A 20,415-nucleotide genomic window follows, 5' to 3' on the forward strand; every position below is an offset into this window, starting at 1 on the left:
TGTTGTGAAGCACCGTGGTCATGAGAAGGTAAACCCTAACGATATTCAGCGTTCTACGACTTCCAACCATGCCGAAAACTTTGCGAACGCGGTATAGGCAACATTTGTAACTAAATTATTTCAAATTTGGACGACATCGATTGGGGATATCGAAATATAAAGGCAATATTCTATCAGTAACTAAATGGGAAATTCTTATATTTTATAAATAGGTACCAGTGACCGCAAGTGTAGTTGCGCCTTGCCACACAAGGTTCATACACTCTGAGCCTACTAGATATTTATCCGTTTTAGAATATTTATTAATAGAAAGGTGCAGTGGACTTTTACGGCTGGCTCCCGGATTCATTCTCTTGATTTTATTTTCCTTTAAATAATAGAAAGATAGGTTGCAAGGCAACGAAACATACGCCCACAGCAGCTAAATTGTCCGGGCAGTCAACAAGAGTTGTCGCATATTTTTACTTTTTTCGGTAATGAAACATTTATAATACACACTAAAATCTGATTAAGAGCAACAACTCAGAAAACCATTAGAATTTGTTTGGTTTTTGTAAAGTTCTGCCCCATGCTAACGTTTTGTATACAAAACTTTTAATATCATGGTTTTAGCTCTTCCAAGTCATCAAAATTCATTGAAAATCAATATAGTTGTTCGTCTCAAGATCTTAAACTCTGTGTATCAATCTTAAGACAATAAGATGACAACTTTAGCCTTTAGAGCGTCACAAGATTTTGCAAAGTTATCAAGGGCCATAACTTTGGCAGTAATTATTGGAAATCGTTGAAAATCAATAGGATTCTTCATCTCATGACCTTAAACACTGTGTATAAATTAAAGGTCAATCGGATATTAACTTTGGCCTCTAGAGCATCCACAAGGTTTTTCAAAGTGATCAAGGGCCATAACTCTGGCAGTAATTATCGGAAAATGCTAAAAATCAATAGGATTCTTCGTCTCATGACCTTAAACACTGTGTATGAATTTAAAGTCAATCGGATATTAACTTTGGCCTCTAGAGCGTCCACAAGATTTTTCAAAGTGATCAAGGGCCATAACTCTAGCAGTAATTATCGGGAAATGCTACAAATCAATAGGCTTCTTCGTCTCAAGACCTTAAACACTGTGTATAAATTTAAAGTCAATCGGATATTAACTTTAGCCTCTAGAGCTTTTTTCTGGATCTTTTTGAGAATTTAACGGTTATATTTTGAATAACTTTAAAATCAACAAATATGTAATCATTAGTCAATAAACATTTATAAAAGTATGAAGACATTTAAATAAATGATTTTAACACACTCAACAATTTATCTACTCAAACGATGATTGTCAATGGTTAGACTTACCTTCTATTGAATTTTTTACCAGTCATAATATAATATCCTATCCTTACATATTACATATTCCACTACCCTTGTTTAACTTTGACAGGCCAATATGTTCGTGATCCAACTGTTCCACTTCATTTCTCAGAATTAGTTGTAACCAGTTCCATACACGCCCCCTCCCATTACCAGGAAGTGTTTCTAAAATCTGTTGATAATTCCACGAATATCACTAGTTTCATTTTGTTAGTATGGTTTTATTCATAGTCTGTAGACGCTTAAATAGCTGTAACCAGATTAATTACCAGGAAGTATTTCTAATTTTTGTTAACAATTCCACGAATATCACTAGTTTCATTTTGTTAGTATGGTTTTATTCATAGTCTGTAGACGCTTAAATAGTTGTAACCAGATCAATTACCAGGAAGTATTTCTAAACTTTGTTAACAATTCCACGAATATCACGTCAATTCTTAGAATTAGTCGTTATCAGATTTCTCCCATCTCGTTACGGTGATTGAATTTCTTAGAACGTTGGCTAGTTTCATTTTGTTAGTATGTTTTATACGCCCACATTTTCATGTGGACGTATTATGCCGTCGCCCCTGTCCGTCCGGACGTCCGTCCGTCCACAATTTGTTTGTGGACACTCTACAGGTCACAATTTTTATCCGATTCTGACGAAACTTGAAATATAGGTTTATCTCCAAAAGATCTCGGCTGCTTTCGATATTGGCATGTATCGGATCGAAACTTCATGGATTATGGCCCCTGTTTGTACGAAAAATCACGTTTTTAGCTTGTGGACCCTATAGAGGTCACAATTTTTATCCGATTTTGTTGAAACTTGAAATGTAAGTTTATAACACAAAGATCTCAATTTCTTTCGATATTTGCGCATATCGAATTGTAATTTCCTGAATTATGGCCCTTGATTGTAGGAAAAATCACTTTCTTGTTAGCTTGTTCTCTATCCATCTCTCGAAAATGTTGGCGTATCCTGCCTGGCAGCCGCTGGTTTTCTAAGAAACGAAACTAACAGACGCAAAGCTAGTTTCATTTTGTTAGTATGATTTTATTCAGCGTGAATAGACTAACATGTTATTGCAAGATTTCACAATCAATCGCCCTGTGAAACTGAAACTAGTCACATATTCGTTCTTTGCTAAATAGTTTAACATAATTTAACGGTGGTATGCACTGGATATCTTTAAAATCAACAATTAATGTGTAACCGTTAGTCAATAAACATAAATAAAAGTATAAAGACATTTAAATAATTGATTTTAGTTTTAGTTTTACGTTTTGTTGATAAAACATTATATTAATACACACACACATACCCACCCACACACACGCTCAACAATATATATACATGTATACACAAATGTTGATTGTCAATGGTTACACTGACCTTCTATCGAATTTTCTTACCAGCCATGATATATAATTGCGCTTGACGATAAAACTGTAACCATGACACTGCCCTTGTTTAACTTTGACAGGAAAATATGTTCATGTTTCTAACAGTTTGTCCACTTCATTTCTCGGAATTAGTTGTAACCAGATCCATACCAGGAATTATTTCTAAAATTAGTTAGAAATTCCACGAATATCTCTTCATTTCTCAGAATTAGTAGATATCATAAGCCAACAGCGAAACTGAATAGAACGTTGACTAATTTCTAAGAAACGAAACTTAATGTTTAAAAGCTAGTTTCACTTTGTTAGTATGGTTTTATTTATAGTCTGTTGACGCCTAATTAATTGGACTATTAAAATATTTAAAAATAGACCAACATAGTTTTTAGCTATTGCACAGTATTTCTGCCAGTTAAAACATGGCTATAAAATGAAATGAAATGGGGTTTAACGTCCAACTGTTCTGCTCCGAATGGCCTAATATGAAGAAGGGCTTACACCATACAGTTTGCTATGAGGAAAATGTTGCATACGGCCTACTCTTATATCTAATTCAAACTGCCAAGGGATCTTTTACATGCACGCCAATGTATACAAGGGACTTCCGAACCACTATATGTTGTCCCTTGCCAGGCCCCCGGAACTGCATTACTGTCTAGTGGGAACTATGCCGGAAAATCCGACGAACTTAAACTCGGACAACGCAGGGATCAAACACGGGACCTCCAGGTTAGCGACCCTACGTCTTACTCACTGAGACACCATGTCTACAACATAACTATGACACCAACCCTTGATCTTTTAATCCATCATAATGAGGGATGGGTTGTTTTCTAAAAACCACTGTCCATTACTAATTAAAAGGGTCTATTATTAATGCAAGCAGTTCTTTATTTTTGTAAACATTATTCAATTCACCACGGATTGCACTAGGCACTAGAAACTATTGTAACTGTTAATGAAAGAGACTAAATAACCAAGTTATCACTTTAAATTTAAAAACTGACACAGAATCATATTGTGGGATATATTCTGGAAGTGTATTCCACACAATTGATACACTGTATCGAAAAGTTCTGGATCCAAATGAATTCAAATTATAGGTTGGCACATCCAATAATAATTTGCCTTCTGGTCGTAATGGGCGTTTAGGATGATACAATGGTACTAGATTTTGAAGATAACCTGGAGCGGATTTGTTAATCCATCGATAAGTTAACGACAAGATTTTAAAGTCATTCCTTTGTCGAACACGGAGCCAATGTAATTTATTTAAGATTCGGGCGATGTGTGATCTTGATTGAGTTTTTATGACAATGTAACAATGAAATGTAGCAAACTGAAAAAATAAATCAACAGTTTTAAGTTGCTTTCTAGCTTTCTGATTTCCATTTAACAACGACTCAATGCATTATCACCATCACTACCACAGAAGAAACACCAATCTGCATGCACCCACCATAGTGCTAATGCAAGGTTCTTACTATCGCGATTCATCCTGTGATTGAAAACCGAGGTCCCGTGTATACATTGGAATGCACGTAAAAGATCCCTTGGCAATTGGAATTCGATATAAGAGTAGGCCATAGTGTCGCTGCCCGAGCAAAACTTCCCTCATATCACACTGCATGGCGTATGCCCGTCTTCATTAGCCCAGTATAGGAGCAGAACAGTAGGACGTTAAACCCCATTTCATTTCATTTCATTTCATCTTATGATTGAAATTATGGTTTTATCATATTGAGGTCAGTCGTAGCGTATCGTACCGATACGTAGGCGAACGTATTTAGCAGATCGTAGACTCAATAGAGATAATCCCATCGTAACGCATCGCACGGCAGTTGGAGCCCGGCATAAGGAATTTCCAGACACCGAATTCAGCTTTCAGATAGTCCGTTCAAGAAACGGGTCTTTTTTTTTTATTAAATATGGTGTAATGATTGCAAACCTTGATTGAATGACCCGACATTTTGTTCCAGAGTTATTCTCCCTTTCATTCCCACAGGAAAATTCCTCGTTAACCCGATATTGACTAGAGTTTTCTTTTCAAATTTGTAATGAAGCATTGTTAAGCACTATGAGAAGATCCCTACAGATTTTCAGCCTTTTCCGTTAACGCTATAGAGACTAGAGTTTTTGACGGATATTTTTTTTTCAAATTTGGTGCACGAGAAGACCAACCCTGTTGATTCTTTTTCTTGTTGGGTTGACGCTTTTCGAAAAAGCCTAAGGCTCCGTCTATTTAACCCTAACCCTAACCCTTAAAAGTCCGATTGACATGAAAATTGGCATGCTTGTTCTTTGAACAATTCTGCATTGGTAAATTAGATTTTTAATGTCATCCAACAACATGGTCATATTGATCGTACTTCTCAGGCTTGTTCTCTGTCAATCTTTTTTTTTTGTAAATTGTGGGCGTATCTTGCACGTGGTCCTATTGCACGTGCACTGTTTACATAACTGGTCTGGGCAGAATGGTGCCTTTTACTCATTTTATATTTCAAATACTTCAAAAACATGTTTTAGAATTTAATTTGCAGATGGAAAAAAGTAAGTGACCCCGAAAACCTATATTTCAATATATTGTACAACACAAGGGACTTTATGAATTTCCCGTCAAAATGAGCCTCCATTTTTGAATTTGCGCCCCTAGCGGAATTAGCCGTCACTTTTGAGAGGGATACCAAATCTCATTGGATTACGGGTTGAATTCTTCTACAAACCACCCTCAAATTTTACCTACCTAAATAACCAAAAAATATCTCAAGACGGCTATCTTGAATATTTAAATTTCCCTAAAGAACGCCAAACAAAGCTAAAGAACGCAAAGGATCGGAACTGTATGGGCTTTTCAAAACTTATTTTTATTTGTTACTAGCAGGATACCCGGCTTCGCTCGGGGGTCATAACTCCGAAACCGGAAGTGGTAGACTAACGCCACCTGGCCTATGTTACTCCCCGGTCCGAGCTACCCCTATACCCCAAATTTCAGACTCGGGGCAGACCTAGTGTAGCCGCCAACCCCGAACAGACAGACAGACAGAAAAACAGACAAACGACAGTCACAAATATTAGTATAGATAGATATGTTATAAATAGATTCAAACTTTCTGTTTAAAGACCCATATATACTGTATTTAAAGATGCATTATGTAAGAGCTAATGCTGTCGATTACAGGTTTTTAATTTGGCTTCAGATTATATATTATTATTTAGGCAATTATTCACATACTGGATCTATAATCAATTCTCCGATGGGATTACATCGGATGGCATTAAAAAATTAAGTGGCATTAAAAAATGTTTTCTCGCTATATCTTTTGTATTATATTTTCTACGAAGGGAAGTATGTTAAAAGATTATTATAGCCTTATCGTCAACACTACTGAAATAAAGTCATTATGAAAACAATTTCTTCTCTCTGATAAAGACCATCGCTTGTTAAATAACCAAAACGATCACGATACATTGACTTTTTATTTATAATAGAATGTTGCATGGTTGGGTATGCCACAATTCTGGAAATGTCTTATAACATTTCTTTCTCATTCTTATTCATAGACGATCAGCAGTATGGTTCTCAAATTAGACATAATAACTAAGTTTAGGAGACGACAGAAGAAAATTGTAATGTAAAAACTTCTGTATCAACGACTAAGAGCATGACAGAATAAGCGACTTCAAGAACGACTGCTTAAGGGACAATCTGCTCCTCGCATTATTATACGAACACACATTCTTCACATCCAAAACTTCTGTATCAACGACTTAGAGCATGACGGAATGAGCGACTTCAAGGACGACCACTTCGAGGACAATCTGCTCCTTGCATTATTATACGAACACACATTCTTCACATCAAAACACAATCCACCATCGGACCACCGTGAGTTGTTAGCAAATGCTTCTAAAAGGTAACCGATGCTTAAATCTGATGTAACAGTGTAGCTAAACATTTATTCTGGGTAGGGTGCTGTTTTCGAAAACGTTGTAAACACGAAAGATGCTATAGTTTTCGGTGGGTTCTTTTCAAATTTGTTGTGAAGCACTGTGGTCATGAGAAGATTAACCCTAACGATATTCAGCGTTCTACGACTTCCAACCATGCCGAAAACTTTGTGGACACGATAAAGGCTACATTTGTAACTAAATTATTTCAAATTTGGACGTCGCCGATTGGGGATATCGAAAGGTTCCGGTGACCGCAAGTGTGGTGGCGCCTTGCCACACAAGTTTCATACACTATGAGCCTACAGTCTTCCACGTTCGTAGATATGTATCCGATTTAGAATATTTATTAATAGAAAGGTGTTTTCCAATTACAATTTTCAAAATCTATTAATAGAAAAACCTTGTCAACATGATATAGGCTACGGTTTACGACAGGATTCTTTTCAAATTTGGCGTGAAGCATTGTAGTCGCGAAAGGACAATCCTTTATAAATATTTAGCGTTCTACAACTACCTGTCCATCCACACCCCTCCCCTCCCCCCGTAGACAAAACGGAGGAGAGCCGAAGCTCATAGTGGGGCGGTTAAGCAAAAAATTGTGCACTTTGGGTTAAAAGCATGAAACTTGGCACATAGATCGCATCAACCCTACTGATTATTTTGGGATGTGGATCCACCCCAGCAGCTCCCCCTGGTGGTCGTTACGGCCATCTTTTCCAAAATGGCCGCCTATCCATTGAAATACATATAACTAGGTATGTCACAATAAGACATTTTTTTACAAATCATTTCAGGCCAGCAATTTCCAGAGGCGAAATTGCTAGCTGAACACGATTTTTGAAAAAAGATTTATCTATGACGTCATTTTCGGTTGGGGTTTGTCTGATTTCAAAAATGGCCGCCAAAATTTGAAGAAAAATGAATTTCCAGATAGGATGGGTGATTATCACGCAAGGTATGGCTTGTAATATATCAAATATAAGGTTTTTGTTGTAATTGAACTGAAAAATAATCTCTAAAGCTAGTTTCCCCAAATCCAAGACGGCGGCCAAAATATACCCAAAATGGCCGATTGGTCAGATTAAAGTCATTTCACTGTTTGATTAGGTTTGTAATATATAATTTAAAGGGTTTACAGTGTCACTGAACTTAAAATTAATCTAAAGAAAAAAATAGTTCCCAAAATCCAAGATGGCGGAAATTCAAAATGGCAACCAACATTTATCTAAAATGGCCGATTTGTCAGATAAAAATCATTTCACTCCTTGATATGGTTTGTAATATGTAATTTAAAGTTTTTTCAAAGTCACTGAACTTAAATTCAACCTAAAAAAAGGTTTCGAATATCCAATATGGCGGAAATTCAAAATGGCGGTCAGAATTTCCCTTAAATGATCACATTTTAAGATAACCGTCAATTTTCTGTTTGATGTGGCTTGTAATATGTCCTCTATTAAGTTTTCAGAGTCACTTAATTTGATAATTGTAGATGATTGTTTCAGAAAAAAAGGGACAATCATCAATCTTTCTATTGGATTGGTTTATAATAGCAAAGTGTAATAGTTGTTTGAGGGCAACTGAAATTAACCGGACTCGGGAATCTACCTGTCAGTACTTAGCAGTAAGCTAATTAGAATTTCAAAGAATTTAATCTTAAGACACAATAAATGTAGTTTAATTGTTTTATGCATAAAAACATATGATGCTAATGATAATGTTAAGAATTGACATATTTTTTGGAGAACACATCTGGTTATTCCGACCCTCCACCCCCACCCCATAACAATACAACGGGGTCAACTGAGGCATTTTTAATTTCATCTCTTTTGTCTTTGCACCATTTTACCGGAGTGAGAATCATTTATGGTATATGCAGTTGTTAAGAATTTAAGTTCTCCTATTCGTTCAGAAATAGTAATGTGATCTGTTTTTGCATCAAAGACTCTGTGTCCAGTAACATTTGTGGTAGAGTCTAGATGTCGTATCCACGGGTCATTTTCGTCAGTGACGTATTTCACAACAAGTTCTACATGTAAGAACAACACATTAGAAAAGTGGAAATCGTCGGGCATGACTTTTGGGATACCTATACTAGTTCTAAATGCATTTCAAATTATTTTCGTGATGATTATTTTTAAACTTAGAACTTAGTGTGCAATACATTACAGACGAAAATGATCTGTGGATACCATATTTAGACTATACCACAAAAGTTGCCGGACATAGAGACTTTGATGATTCATATTACACTTTTCATTTTGTGAAATACATGAATGACAAATATGAAAATATGAATCCATCTGTCTAGATCATACCACAAACGGTTTCCGGACATAAGTCTTCTGAACCAGAAATGATGCAATGGGGTTTAATGTCCTACTGCTCTGTACTAACAAAGTTAATAAATATTGTTATTCATCAAGCAGTGTGCTACGAGGAAAATTGGTCCCGACAGTGGTGCTCTGGCCTACTCTTATTTCGAATTCCAACTGTTTAGGATTCTTTTATGCGCACGTCAACGTGTACATATAAACCTGGTTTCTTGGGACGCCTCCGTGCTGCATCCTGGAAAATCCTGAAGTACTTTCTCAGCAAACATAGGGATCGAACCCCTGACCTCGTTCTTGACGAGTCTTACTCTTACCACTGCTTTGAACCATTTCTGAATAAACAATAGATGAATTCGTAACAACTGGAATAATATTAAATCTTGTTTATGTGAGATCGAGTCTAACAATTCCAGTTACCATCAAAATAATTACTACTCTTTGCTATTACAAGCCAATCCAAGAGGAAAATTCACAATCATCTACCATCTTCAAAATTCATTTTTGATGTAATATTCATTTTCAAAATTCATTTTTGAGGTAATATTCATTTTCAAAATTCATTTCTTAGGTTATTTTCAAGTTCATTGACTTTGAAAACCTAATAAAGGACATTATTACAAGCCATACAAAACCGAAAAAATGACAATTATCTGAAAAAATTTTCATTTTAGGGAAATTCTAGTCGCCATTTTGGATTTTCAACCATCTTGGATTTTGGAAACTCTTCTTTTGAGGTTGTATTTAAGTTCAGTTACACAGAAAACCCTTTAAATCGCATATCACTAGCCATATCAAACTTAAAAATGACGATTATTTGAAAAATCGACCATTTAAGGGAAATTCTGGCCGCCATTTTGAATTTCCGCCATCTTGGATTTTGGAAACTCTATATATTTAGATTAATTTTAAGTTCAGTGACACTGAAAACACTTTAAATTACATATTATAAACCATATCAAAGAGTGAAATGAGCTTGAAAAGTTATTTCCAATATTTATTTATTTTTAAGTTTAAACAAAATATGCTTTTAATTCATTTTGAATGTGTTGTTAGATGTAATTGATTATATCTTATGTTTTTGTGTCCGCTGGCTTGGTTGACCTTCGAGCAATACATTTAGACACCTAGGTCATGGTTCTACACTGTATACTTCTAAAGATATATATGTATTTCAATAAATTGGTGGCCATTTTGAGAAAAATCGCCGTAACGACCACCAGGGAGAGCTGCTGAGGTGGATCCACATCCCAAAATATTCAGTAGGGTTGATGCCATCTATGTGCCAAGTTTCATGCTTTTAACCCAAAATGCACGATTCTACCAAAAATTCTTCCTTAACTGCCCCACTATCACGGGGTTTTTTTATCATTGGTCCTTTTGCACGTGCACTGTGTACATAACTGGTCTGGGCAGAATGGTGCCTTTTACTCATTTTATATTTCAAATACTTCAAAAACATATTTCAGAATTTAATTTGCAGATGGAAAAATGTAACTGACCCCGAAAACCTATATTTCAATATATTGTACAACACAACGGACTTTATGAATTTCCCGTCAAAATGAGCCTCCATTTTTGAAATTGCGCCCGTAGCGGAATTAGCCGTCACTTTTGAGAGGAATACCAAATCTCATTGGATTCGGCGGATTGAATTCTTCTACAAACCACCCTCAAATTTTACCTAGCTAAATAACCAGAAAATATCTCATGACGGCCATCTTGAATATTTAAATTTCCCTAAAGAACGCCAAAGAACGCTAAAGAACGCCAAGGATCGGAACTGTATGGGCTTGTCAAAACTTCAACCATTCCTCAATTATTTTTATTTATTATTATTAAGACGTACACCAAAGAAATATTTCCTGTTTTTGCATGATATCACAATCAATCGCCCTGTGAAACTGAAACTAGCCACATATTCGTTGTTTGCTAAATAGTTTAAGAGAATTTAACGGTGGTATTCTGAATAACTTCAAAATCAACAAATATGTAACCGTTAGTCAATTATTTTTATTTGTTATTATTAAGACGTACACCAAAGAAATATTTCCTGTTTTTGCAAGATATCACAATCAATCGCCCTGTGAAACCGAAACTAGCCACATATTCGTTGTTTGCTAAATAGTTTAAGAGAATTTAACGGTGGTATTCTGAATAACTTCAAAATCAACAAATATGTAACCGTTAGTCAATAAACATTTATAAAAGTATGAAGACATTTAAATTAAACTTACCTTCTATTGATTTTTTTACCAGTCATTATATAATATCCTTATCGATAAAACAATACATATGCCACTACCCTTGTTTAACTTTGACAGGCCAATAGAGAGAGAGAAATGGGTTTTAACGTCCACTCGACACAAACCAGGTCATTTCGGGACTAACCTATGGTTCAATTTTATTTCCATAATTCGCTTGCGTGTAGGGGTCTCTAGCAGTGGGAGGAAACCGGAGGACCCGGAGAAAACCCACGAAGATGGACAGGCGGCCCTACTCCTTGTCACGTACAACCGGGGATTCGAAACCACGCCAGTTGACTCAATGACAGACTTTATGATACAGCACGCACGTACTAACCATTCAGCCATCCAACCCCCCGACAGGCCAATATGTTCGTGATCTAACAGTTGTGCTTCAATTCTCAGAATTAGTAGTAACCAGATCAATACACGACCCCTCCCATTACCAGGAAGTATTTCTAAACTTTGTTAACAATTCCACGAATATGATCATTTATTTCTTAGAATTAGTCGTTATCAGATTCCCCCATCTCGTTATAGCGACTGACTTTCTTAGAATGTTGGCTTTTCCAAGAAACGAAAATACCTGCGGCAAAACTAGTTTCATTTTGTTAGTTTGGTTTTATTTTTAGCCTGTAGACGCCTAATTAGTCGGAGTATTAAATAGACCTACATGGCTATTAAATATTTCTTAGAAGGTTGGCTAATTTCTACGAAACGAAACTAACTGAGGCAAAGCTAGTTTCATTTTGTTAGTTTGGTTTTATTTTTAGCCTGTAGTCGGACTATTTTAATATTTAAAAAAAAATAGGCCAACATAGCTTTTAGCTGTTGCACAGACCCACTTTTCTGTCCTATAACTATGACACCATCCTTTCATCTTTTAATCCATCATAATGAAGAATGGATTGTTTTCTAAAAACCACAGTCCATTATTAATCAAAGGGGTCTATTATTAATGCGAACGGTTCATTATTTTTGTAAACATTAACGATAATAATAATGATGTTTGTATGGCGCAACTATTCAATCCACTAGGGAATGCAATAGACGCTAGAAAATGTTAAATCATAGTGATTAAATAACCACGTTTTCGCTTTATCCATAAAAACCGACACAGAATCATATTGTCGGATATTTTCTAGAAGTGTATTCCACACAATTGATGCACTGTATCAAAAAGTTCTGGATCCAAATTAATTCAAATTATAGGTAGGCACATCCAATAATAATTCGCCTGCTTATCGTAATGAGCCATTAGGATGATGCAATACTAGTAGATTTTGAAGATAACCTTTAGACGATTTGTTAATCGATCGTACACGGAGTCAATGTAATTTGTTTATTGAGGTTTTATGACTATGTAACAATGAAATGTTGCAAACTGAAAATAAATCAAAATTTTAAATTTCTTTCTCGCTTTCTGACTTCATGCATCATCACCATCACCACCACTGAAAAAATTCTCAGTCTGCATGCACTCAACATAGTGCTTGCTAAGGAATTCCCAGACACCGAATTCAGACCTTTGCACGCCCTTCCAGTACCGTCCGTTCAAGAAACGGGTCTTTTTTTCAAATTTATTGCGATGATTGCAAACTAGGCTGTTTCCCTTTTCCACTTTTTCGAGTAATCGAACTTCCATGGGGGTCTCATTTGATCACTACAAAGTTTCAGGATTTTCCCGCGAAAATTAGGGGAATGCCGCAATTTTGAAATTTAAAACCCAACTTGTATTTTTGGGAAAAAGTGATTACGATAAAAAAAAAAAAAAAAATACATCCCGCTAATATTTAATGTAGTTGATTGAATTTGCATTTGGATCTCTCTCAAATATTTTCAAATTTTTTCCCTCCCAAATTCAGGAGGGTTGACTATTTTGAAATTTACGCAAAAAAATAAGATTTTGAATACTGAGCGAATAATGGAAGGGTGGGCTGTAAGCTTTACGGGCTAGCAACTATAATATACTCTTCAAAAAAAGTAGGGGATATTGAAATGCAAATACCTATGCAGGTTGTGATATGATAAATAGTCATGAACACTTGACATGCTTTGAGAGTATGTTCACGGATGAAGAACGTATCGCCTCAACAGAACCACTGAGCTGTACGTGCGACACGCATGGGCGTCACACGCCCCCCCCCCCCCAATTGTTTTTCGGGGGGGGGGGGGGCTGAATATACTTGGACATGTACATATCCCAATATGGTTTACATTGCTAAAATAAAACACAGAGAGAATCATCCTGCTAACATGTGTCAAGTGAAAAGTAACTGTGGTCCATAAAATTGTGTCTAGTTAGCCTGTCAGTAATATTTTGTTAATTTTTTTCTGCCATGATAATCGCATGTAGGTACCCAAAAACATTATCGCCTAAGCCAAATATTTATCGCCCGCTCAGCCAGCCACGTAACCATAATGTTTTGTTCATCTTTTTTAGGGGTTTTAAAAAATGGTTAGGGTTGCGCCCCCCCCCCCCAATATATATTTCACGGCTACGCCTCTGGCGACACGCAATAGCGTCATACACGTGGGAGGGGTTCATTGTCAAATTTGACACTTCAAGGAAGAGTTGGTTTATCCTTTCCATGTTTGCTTTCCTATGTTTAGCGTATCTTTGCTTTAGTGTGTTACGTTTAATTTGCAATGAGACGTCTTCAAAATGATGAACGTCTGCGTGCTATTGGTGTGCTTCAAATGGGTTCTACAAAGGCGTCAATGATGTAGAAAGCGTAGAAATTAGGGTAATCGTCGAAGTTGGCGTGTAATGTTCTCAGAGGTGTCCAGATTTACTCTGGATTTCACCGATAGGCGTGCTCGCGTTTGGACGCGTGTAAATGAGCTTCATGCTAACGTTAACGCCAGACAGCATGAGAGATTCGGGCCTAGGTCTGTTATGGTGTGGGGGGAATCACACAGATTTTCGGGACATTAACCTTCTATCTAAGCCAGCATACAAACGGAACAACGGGGAGATCAGAGTAAATAATAATAATAATGTCCATTTCGTGATCCCCAAATCCATTCTTAAACCTGCATGCTCAAAAGGCGGTTTTAAAAGCAATAATGTCTATTAAATTTGGTTTACATAAGATTTTTTGAACATTTTGTACACTAGTGGTCTCAATTATTATCCGATTTATATCCCAAAGATCTCGGCTCCTTTTGATATTCAGACCGTAACTTCATGGATTATATATAATTATGGCCCATGTTTGTGCGAACAAACGCGTTTGTAGCTTGTGGACCCACTAGAGGTCACAATTTTTAACTGATTTTGATAAAAAATTAAAAGATATGTTCTTATCCGTAACATCCCGGATTATAGACCCCGATTGCAAGAAAAATCGCTTTTGTAACTTGTTCTCTGTCCATTTCTTGCAAAATGTAGGCGTATCTTGCATCTCAACCGCTTGTTTCGGAATGTATTTATTTAAGATTAATTTACTTAATTGTTTGATATTATTACAATATACAATTCTTTGTTTGTAGGCACATGGTATTAGCTGCAAGTATAAATTTGATACAACACGAATGCAGAGAAGAAATGTTAGTATCTTAGTAACTGAAACGTTATAATTGCACGAAACATTTCTGGATCTTGGTAACCCTATTGAAAAAGGCAGTGTGAAGCTACTCGATTTTCGAGATTGGTGAATAATGAAAAACAAGTAGCTCTTTTTCGATATTTATGAATAACAAGCTACTCGTTTTTTTGATATTCATATTTCAAAATAAAAAAAAAACAGATTTCAGAAATGGATAGAGAACTTTTTCATAAATGATTTTCTTATTTATTATGTTAAATTTATTTTTGGGTTTATTAAACGCGTTTTTTAGTTGTTCTCTATCCATCACTGAAATCTGTTTTTTTTTTTATTATTATTTTTTTATTTTGAAATCTGAAATCTGTTTTTTTTTTCATTTTGTAATCTAAATATCGCAAAACGAGTAGCTTGTTTTTCGTTATTCGTCATTATCGAAAAAAGAGATACTTGTTTTTCGTTATTCACCAAAATCGAGCTATCTTCATACTACCCTTTTCATCAGGGTTACCAAAGATACAGAAATGCATGTTAGAAGAATATTATTTCACTGGTGCTTTCCTAGGGCACTGTTGATGTGACAATATAAGCGTTATGGGGCAATGGTATAAGGCAATAATTAAACAGTGTTTTCCTTGCACCTGTGGCTTACTTTATACATGATTTTTATCCATATTCAGATAATCCTAACCTCCCCATACCCACTACTGGCCACACCACTCCACTGACTATTCTTATGTTATTGTCATATAGGTTTTAGATGTGTTTGTTATAACTAAAAGCCTGTCCCTCTGTCCGTCTGCCTGTTCATCACACAATAACTCCCCTTCTAATTGAGCTAGAATATCCAAACTTGGTGTAGGTGTTTATTAGGTGAATGGCTTGACTAATATCGGCGAATAGAATTTTCTGCTTAGGCTAAGTAGCGATAAGCAATTTGATTGGTCAAGAGTTTGGAACGTAACAACGCTGCTTTTATTTGCGGTAGAATGTTTAAACTTGATGTAGATGTACATTAGGTGAATATCTTGTCCATATGCGTACGGGATCGATGACGGGGTGAAGGGGAGACTTGAAGTGTGAATCCGAGTTCAATGATTAACATTTTCCGCTAACGTTAAGCAGAGCTAGGCAATTTCATTTATCGATGCTTTGGGACAAGATAACTTTTATTCTTACTCATGGAGAGTGCTGAAACTTAGTGTGGAGTTTCACTACCAGGTACTTCAAAACCTTGACTGAGTTTGATCGTGAACATTTTCTAGTTAAACTAACTTTAGATTATCAGCTTGATTGCTGGATACTTTTCAAAAAGATAAATGTGAAATTAGTCGAAATTTGTGTATTTATTTGGGGATTACAGCGGGGGACAACAGCCTCACTGTTTGTTGTTTTGTTTTTTTTAGATTTCCAATTTAATAGCCATTAATAATAGTTTGTCTTTATTTCAGTTGCCCCAGCATCTAGAGGGTACCGAAGAACCTGTTGCATGTGACTTTACGTATTTTGGCTGCAAGAAAATGGTAGGCAAAGTTATGTATGTTCAATTTGTGCAAGAGATTACGTTAATCACAAATATCATATTTGATCAAATTTGCGAATGGAGGGGGGTGAGTTCTGTGGTTCCACTTGTGGTGGGTAAAATTAAAAAGAATCTAATGTTTACATTTTAGACACTTATTTCAACCCTTTTAAAAGACATTTAAATTGTGGGCTAAATCAATTACTTGACCTTTCATTAAGTATGCCGAGTCTCCATGTCTAATGGGGAATTTTTCTCACTATTCCAGGGATCTAAATCGGAATTAAAGGAACATAAAATAAAAGATGTTAATCAACATTTAGAATTAATGGCACGTAATATTAGGGAGAGAGATAAACACCTCATGGTAGCGCAGCATGCTGTAAGTTGGCTTCAATAAATCATAGAAATTACACAACCCAAAGCCAAGATATCTGTCTGATCTGATCTGATTGTAACAAGCGTGATATCTGTCTGATCTGATCTGATTGAAAACTTTACTGTCCAGAACAGAGCACTTGTTCATTTGAACAAAGCCGTATTTTGTTCGATACTACTGTGGTAAAAGGGTAAACAACATACAAAAATATAGTATGGGCGTATTATGTCATAAGCCTGTTCGCCCGACCGTCGGTCAAACCCTACCGACCTTACGAATTTTGTTCCACCGTTTACTATCGAGATGTAGCAGCTGTGTGGAGTATTTACACGCTTTCATTCTTTTATAATGTCGTATATTGTCGTCGTCTCTGTAATCTCTCTCCAATTTCTGAGATTTGAAACTGGGTGAACATATTCAGTTTCTCAGAATTGCGTATCAGGAGGCAGACCACCATTAAATTTCACCATCTCGGTACCCACAAATGGTAGTTTGTCTATTTGTAGCAATTCTTTCTCTGTCTCCTTTCTCTCCTTTTGCATGCCCATTTTTGTTGATTTTTTGATCTAGAATGGACGAAGGGTTTGAATTAAAATTTTCTGCCAGGTTTTGGTAAATATTCATGATTTTGAAGCGGAAGGATAACGGAGTTATGGGGAAATTAATGGTGGTCTGTCTCCATCAGTTATTAGCGAAGTTATTCCTCCTGAAATCGAATACTTGTAATCTCTACATGGTTTTAAGCACCTTTTCCGAACGCACTGAGACTATGTAGCTAGTAATTTAAAGGCGCTAAATTGCTAATATTTGGGACCTAAAAATTGACCCAAATGGATCGCAACGCATATAATAATGTAATCTGGTTGTATATGAACTGATTTACATTCAATTGTTTCGGTTTTGACTCTAATTTCAAATCATATATGTCCAGGGAAATACGGCATGAGTCTCAACCGAATGGAAATTTCTAGCGTCTGGTTATTCCAGTCTATTGCGCATGCTCTCCAGATAAGTTATGGCGTCACCGTTTGACATGAGTTGCGGAATATGTCTAGCCTCGTTCTTTCTGGCCACTTGTTACACATGACACTGAAACCCACTATGGTACACGATTCGTGTACCAATGGTAAAATGTTTATTTTGTCTTAAATATTGGATATCAGAAGCCTACCTTTTCCCAGTAAGATCACAACATCAATGTCGATTTCAGTTGACAAATAATTCATGTTTTCAACGTGTTAGACTTTGGGTGATATTGAGTTAGAGACCTAGCTACTTTAAGGATAAATATTTTAAAAGAGTATCGTCCGTGGCATCAAAGCGTTGTATAAACGGACCCTTACTCTTAGGTGAAAACGCCGAGATCTATTTGCCACGTCACTATAGTAAAAAATAACCTTTGGTTAGCCTTAAAGTTATTGATGTATTGTGTCGACGATTCTGATTATTTAATGTTTATTTCAGTCTGTAGCTAATGTAACAGATGATATAAAAGCTAAGATATTATTAGTAGAAAATGGTATTAAAGATTTAAAGGTATGTAAAACAACTGGCACCTACTCATTTATGTACAAAAATAAAAAATTAAAGTGATTATGATTTTACTTGAAGTTTATATTCGCGAATCAATAGTTTTTGCTTCTTCTAATCCAGTAGATCGCTTAATCACATGTGGACATGTCTTTAATAAACATTATGGGCAATTGAAGACCACTTTCCCTCTTTTTGTGTTGCTGTTGAACTTTTTAGTGGTTAACCATAGTTTATAACTAATTAAAATAATTGATGTGTTTTTTTAATAGCTGAATCTAGCTGGAATAACTGAAAAAGTTACAACAATGGAGAGAAAATTGGCTGATCTACCAAGTCAAGTGGATTTTGAACAACCGGCTCGGGATATCGTTGATATAAAAGGGAGAGTTGCCACTTTAAGCGAACAATATGGTGAGTTACAAAGTAGGTGGTGGTGGGGGGGGGGGGGGGGCGGTAGGTAGAATTTTACAAAACTAAGAAATTAACAGGTAGAGAATAGATATAATTATCAAGTAGCTAAGATTCAATCTATTAATTTTTTAAAACACGGGAACAGTGCTTGCGAAGTTAGCCTAATTGGGGGCGTGGCATTTTGGGGCGTGTCTGTTAGGGGTAACCCACCGCACAAACTGTCGGCAGTGGCCATTCATCACTTCTGTGGTGGTACTGAACAACTCCAAAGCTGTTTTAGGTGTTCCAGATTTGAGCTAATCTAGCCTAGCTTTGGTCTAAATATTAGATAACTCTTGTCAGGGATACTCCATCACTACAAATGTCTGGCAATTACATAGCTCTGTCAGGGGTACCCAACCACTAGAAATGTCTGTCAGAGTGTTTTTGTAATACCTGAAGATGTATGGTACACTGCTGTACGAATTTCATTTGGTACACTTTTGAGCTAATCTAGCCTAGTTGGGGGTCATGGCATTTAGGGCGTGGAATACCACACCCACCACCAGAAACCCGGCAGACTTACATTCTGATGATACCAGATATACATAAATTGATCCCGTATAGGAGACAATTGGTACACTTTTTAGCTAGGTTGACCCCCTGGGCTCCCGGTCTAAATTACGGTCTCTATTTCATGTTTACAAACGGTACTAAAATTAAAATATTCCTTGTGCTAAGTTCGTGTTAGTGTATAATTATTTTTCTTTTCGCTTTTAGACACCTTTACGCACCATCTCCATGGTAACACTGAAATAAGTATAGTCGGAATGAATCGACTAGAAGGAGCATTGGAACAAGCATGTCACAACGAGACATTAATCCAGAACCATGATGGTAGAATAGCTGAAATGGGTCAGCGATTTCAGATATTAGAAGCGGCAAGTTACAACGGTGTAATCATATGGAAGATCAAAGACTACATGCGAATAAAACAGGATGCCGTCAATGGGAGAATACTGGCTTTAAATTCCCGACCATTTTATACCAGTAAATATGGATACAAGATGTGCGTTAGGGCGTTTTTGGACGGAGATGGTATGGGCCAAAATACCCACGTTTCCTTGCTCTTTGTGGTCATGGGCGGAGAATTTGATGCCTTGTTACCGTGGCCATTCCAACAAAAGGTCACATTATACATCATGGATCAAGGCCCAGGTAAACGCCATCTAAGCGACCATTTTCACCCGGATGCTACAAGTACAAGTTTTAGACGACCGGTTTCTGAGATGAACGTGGCCTCAGGCTGTCCACTGTTTGTCAGCCATACTGTTTTAGAAAGCAACTCAAACCAGTATATAAAGGATGATACTTTATTTATACGCTGTAATGTAGACTTAAATGGCTTGGATAACGTTTAATGTAGACAGAGCTGAATATTGTAACAGTGTACATTGACAAAATATGCAATATATTTTATTTTAGATATTTTATTCTTATGTATATTTTATAGATTATATAGTTTATTTTAAATGTATATATGTTTATTAAAGACGTCGAGTCTATATTGCATAAATCAACCTTGACGCTGATTTGGTGTCAATAGATCTTAAGCATAATATATAATGGTATACTGATATAGAAGAACTTGAATAGAGGGTCCTTTATTGGTTGTTTATTTTAAAGTAATTAAGTAAGATTAATGGTGACAGCTTTAACTTTAAAAACAATACCTAGGATTACACTGACGCTATTACTCGGGTTGTCG

The 20,415-nt window shown here is 36.2% G+C and overlaps 1 protein-coding gene across 3 annotated transcripts in view; it reads left to right on the forward strand.

Annotated features, from left to right (window-relative positions):
* The window catches only part of LOC126820456 (TNF receptor-associated factor 3), a 52,797-nt gene extending 32,710 nt beyond the window's left edge, over positions 1-20,087 (forward strand). For 2 of the 3 annotated variants that reach the window (XM_050548457.2, XM_050548456.2), the window contains exons 2-7: positions 14,771-14,827; positions 16,275-16,346; positions 16,614-16,727; positions 18,189-18,260; positions 18,527-18,668; positions 19,428-20,087. In XM_050548457.2, the coding sequence (XP_050404414.1) occupies positions 14,813-14,827; positions 16,275-16,346; positions 16,614-16,727; positions 18,189-18,260; positions 18,527-18,668; positions 19,428-20,068 (1,056 nt within the window). In that variant the 5' untranslated portion in view covers positions 14,771-14,812 and the 3' untranslated portion in view covers positions 20,069-20,087. The remainder of the gene's footprint in view (positions 1-14,770; positions 14,828-16,274; positions 16,347-16,613; positions 16,728-18,188; positions 18,261-18,526; positions 18,669-19,427) is intronic. The other variant, XM_050548458.2, reaches the window with a different exon arrangement.
* Positions 20,088-20,415: the final 328 nt, after the last annotated feature.

The sequence above is a fragment of the Patella vulgata genome, chromosome 5 (assembly GCF_932274485.2).
Source record: "Patella vulgata chromosome 5, xgPatVulg1.2, whole genome shotgun sequence".
Lineage (NCBI taxonomy): Eukaryota > Metazoa > Mollusca > Gastropoda > Patellidae > Patella > Patella vulgata.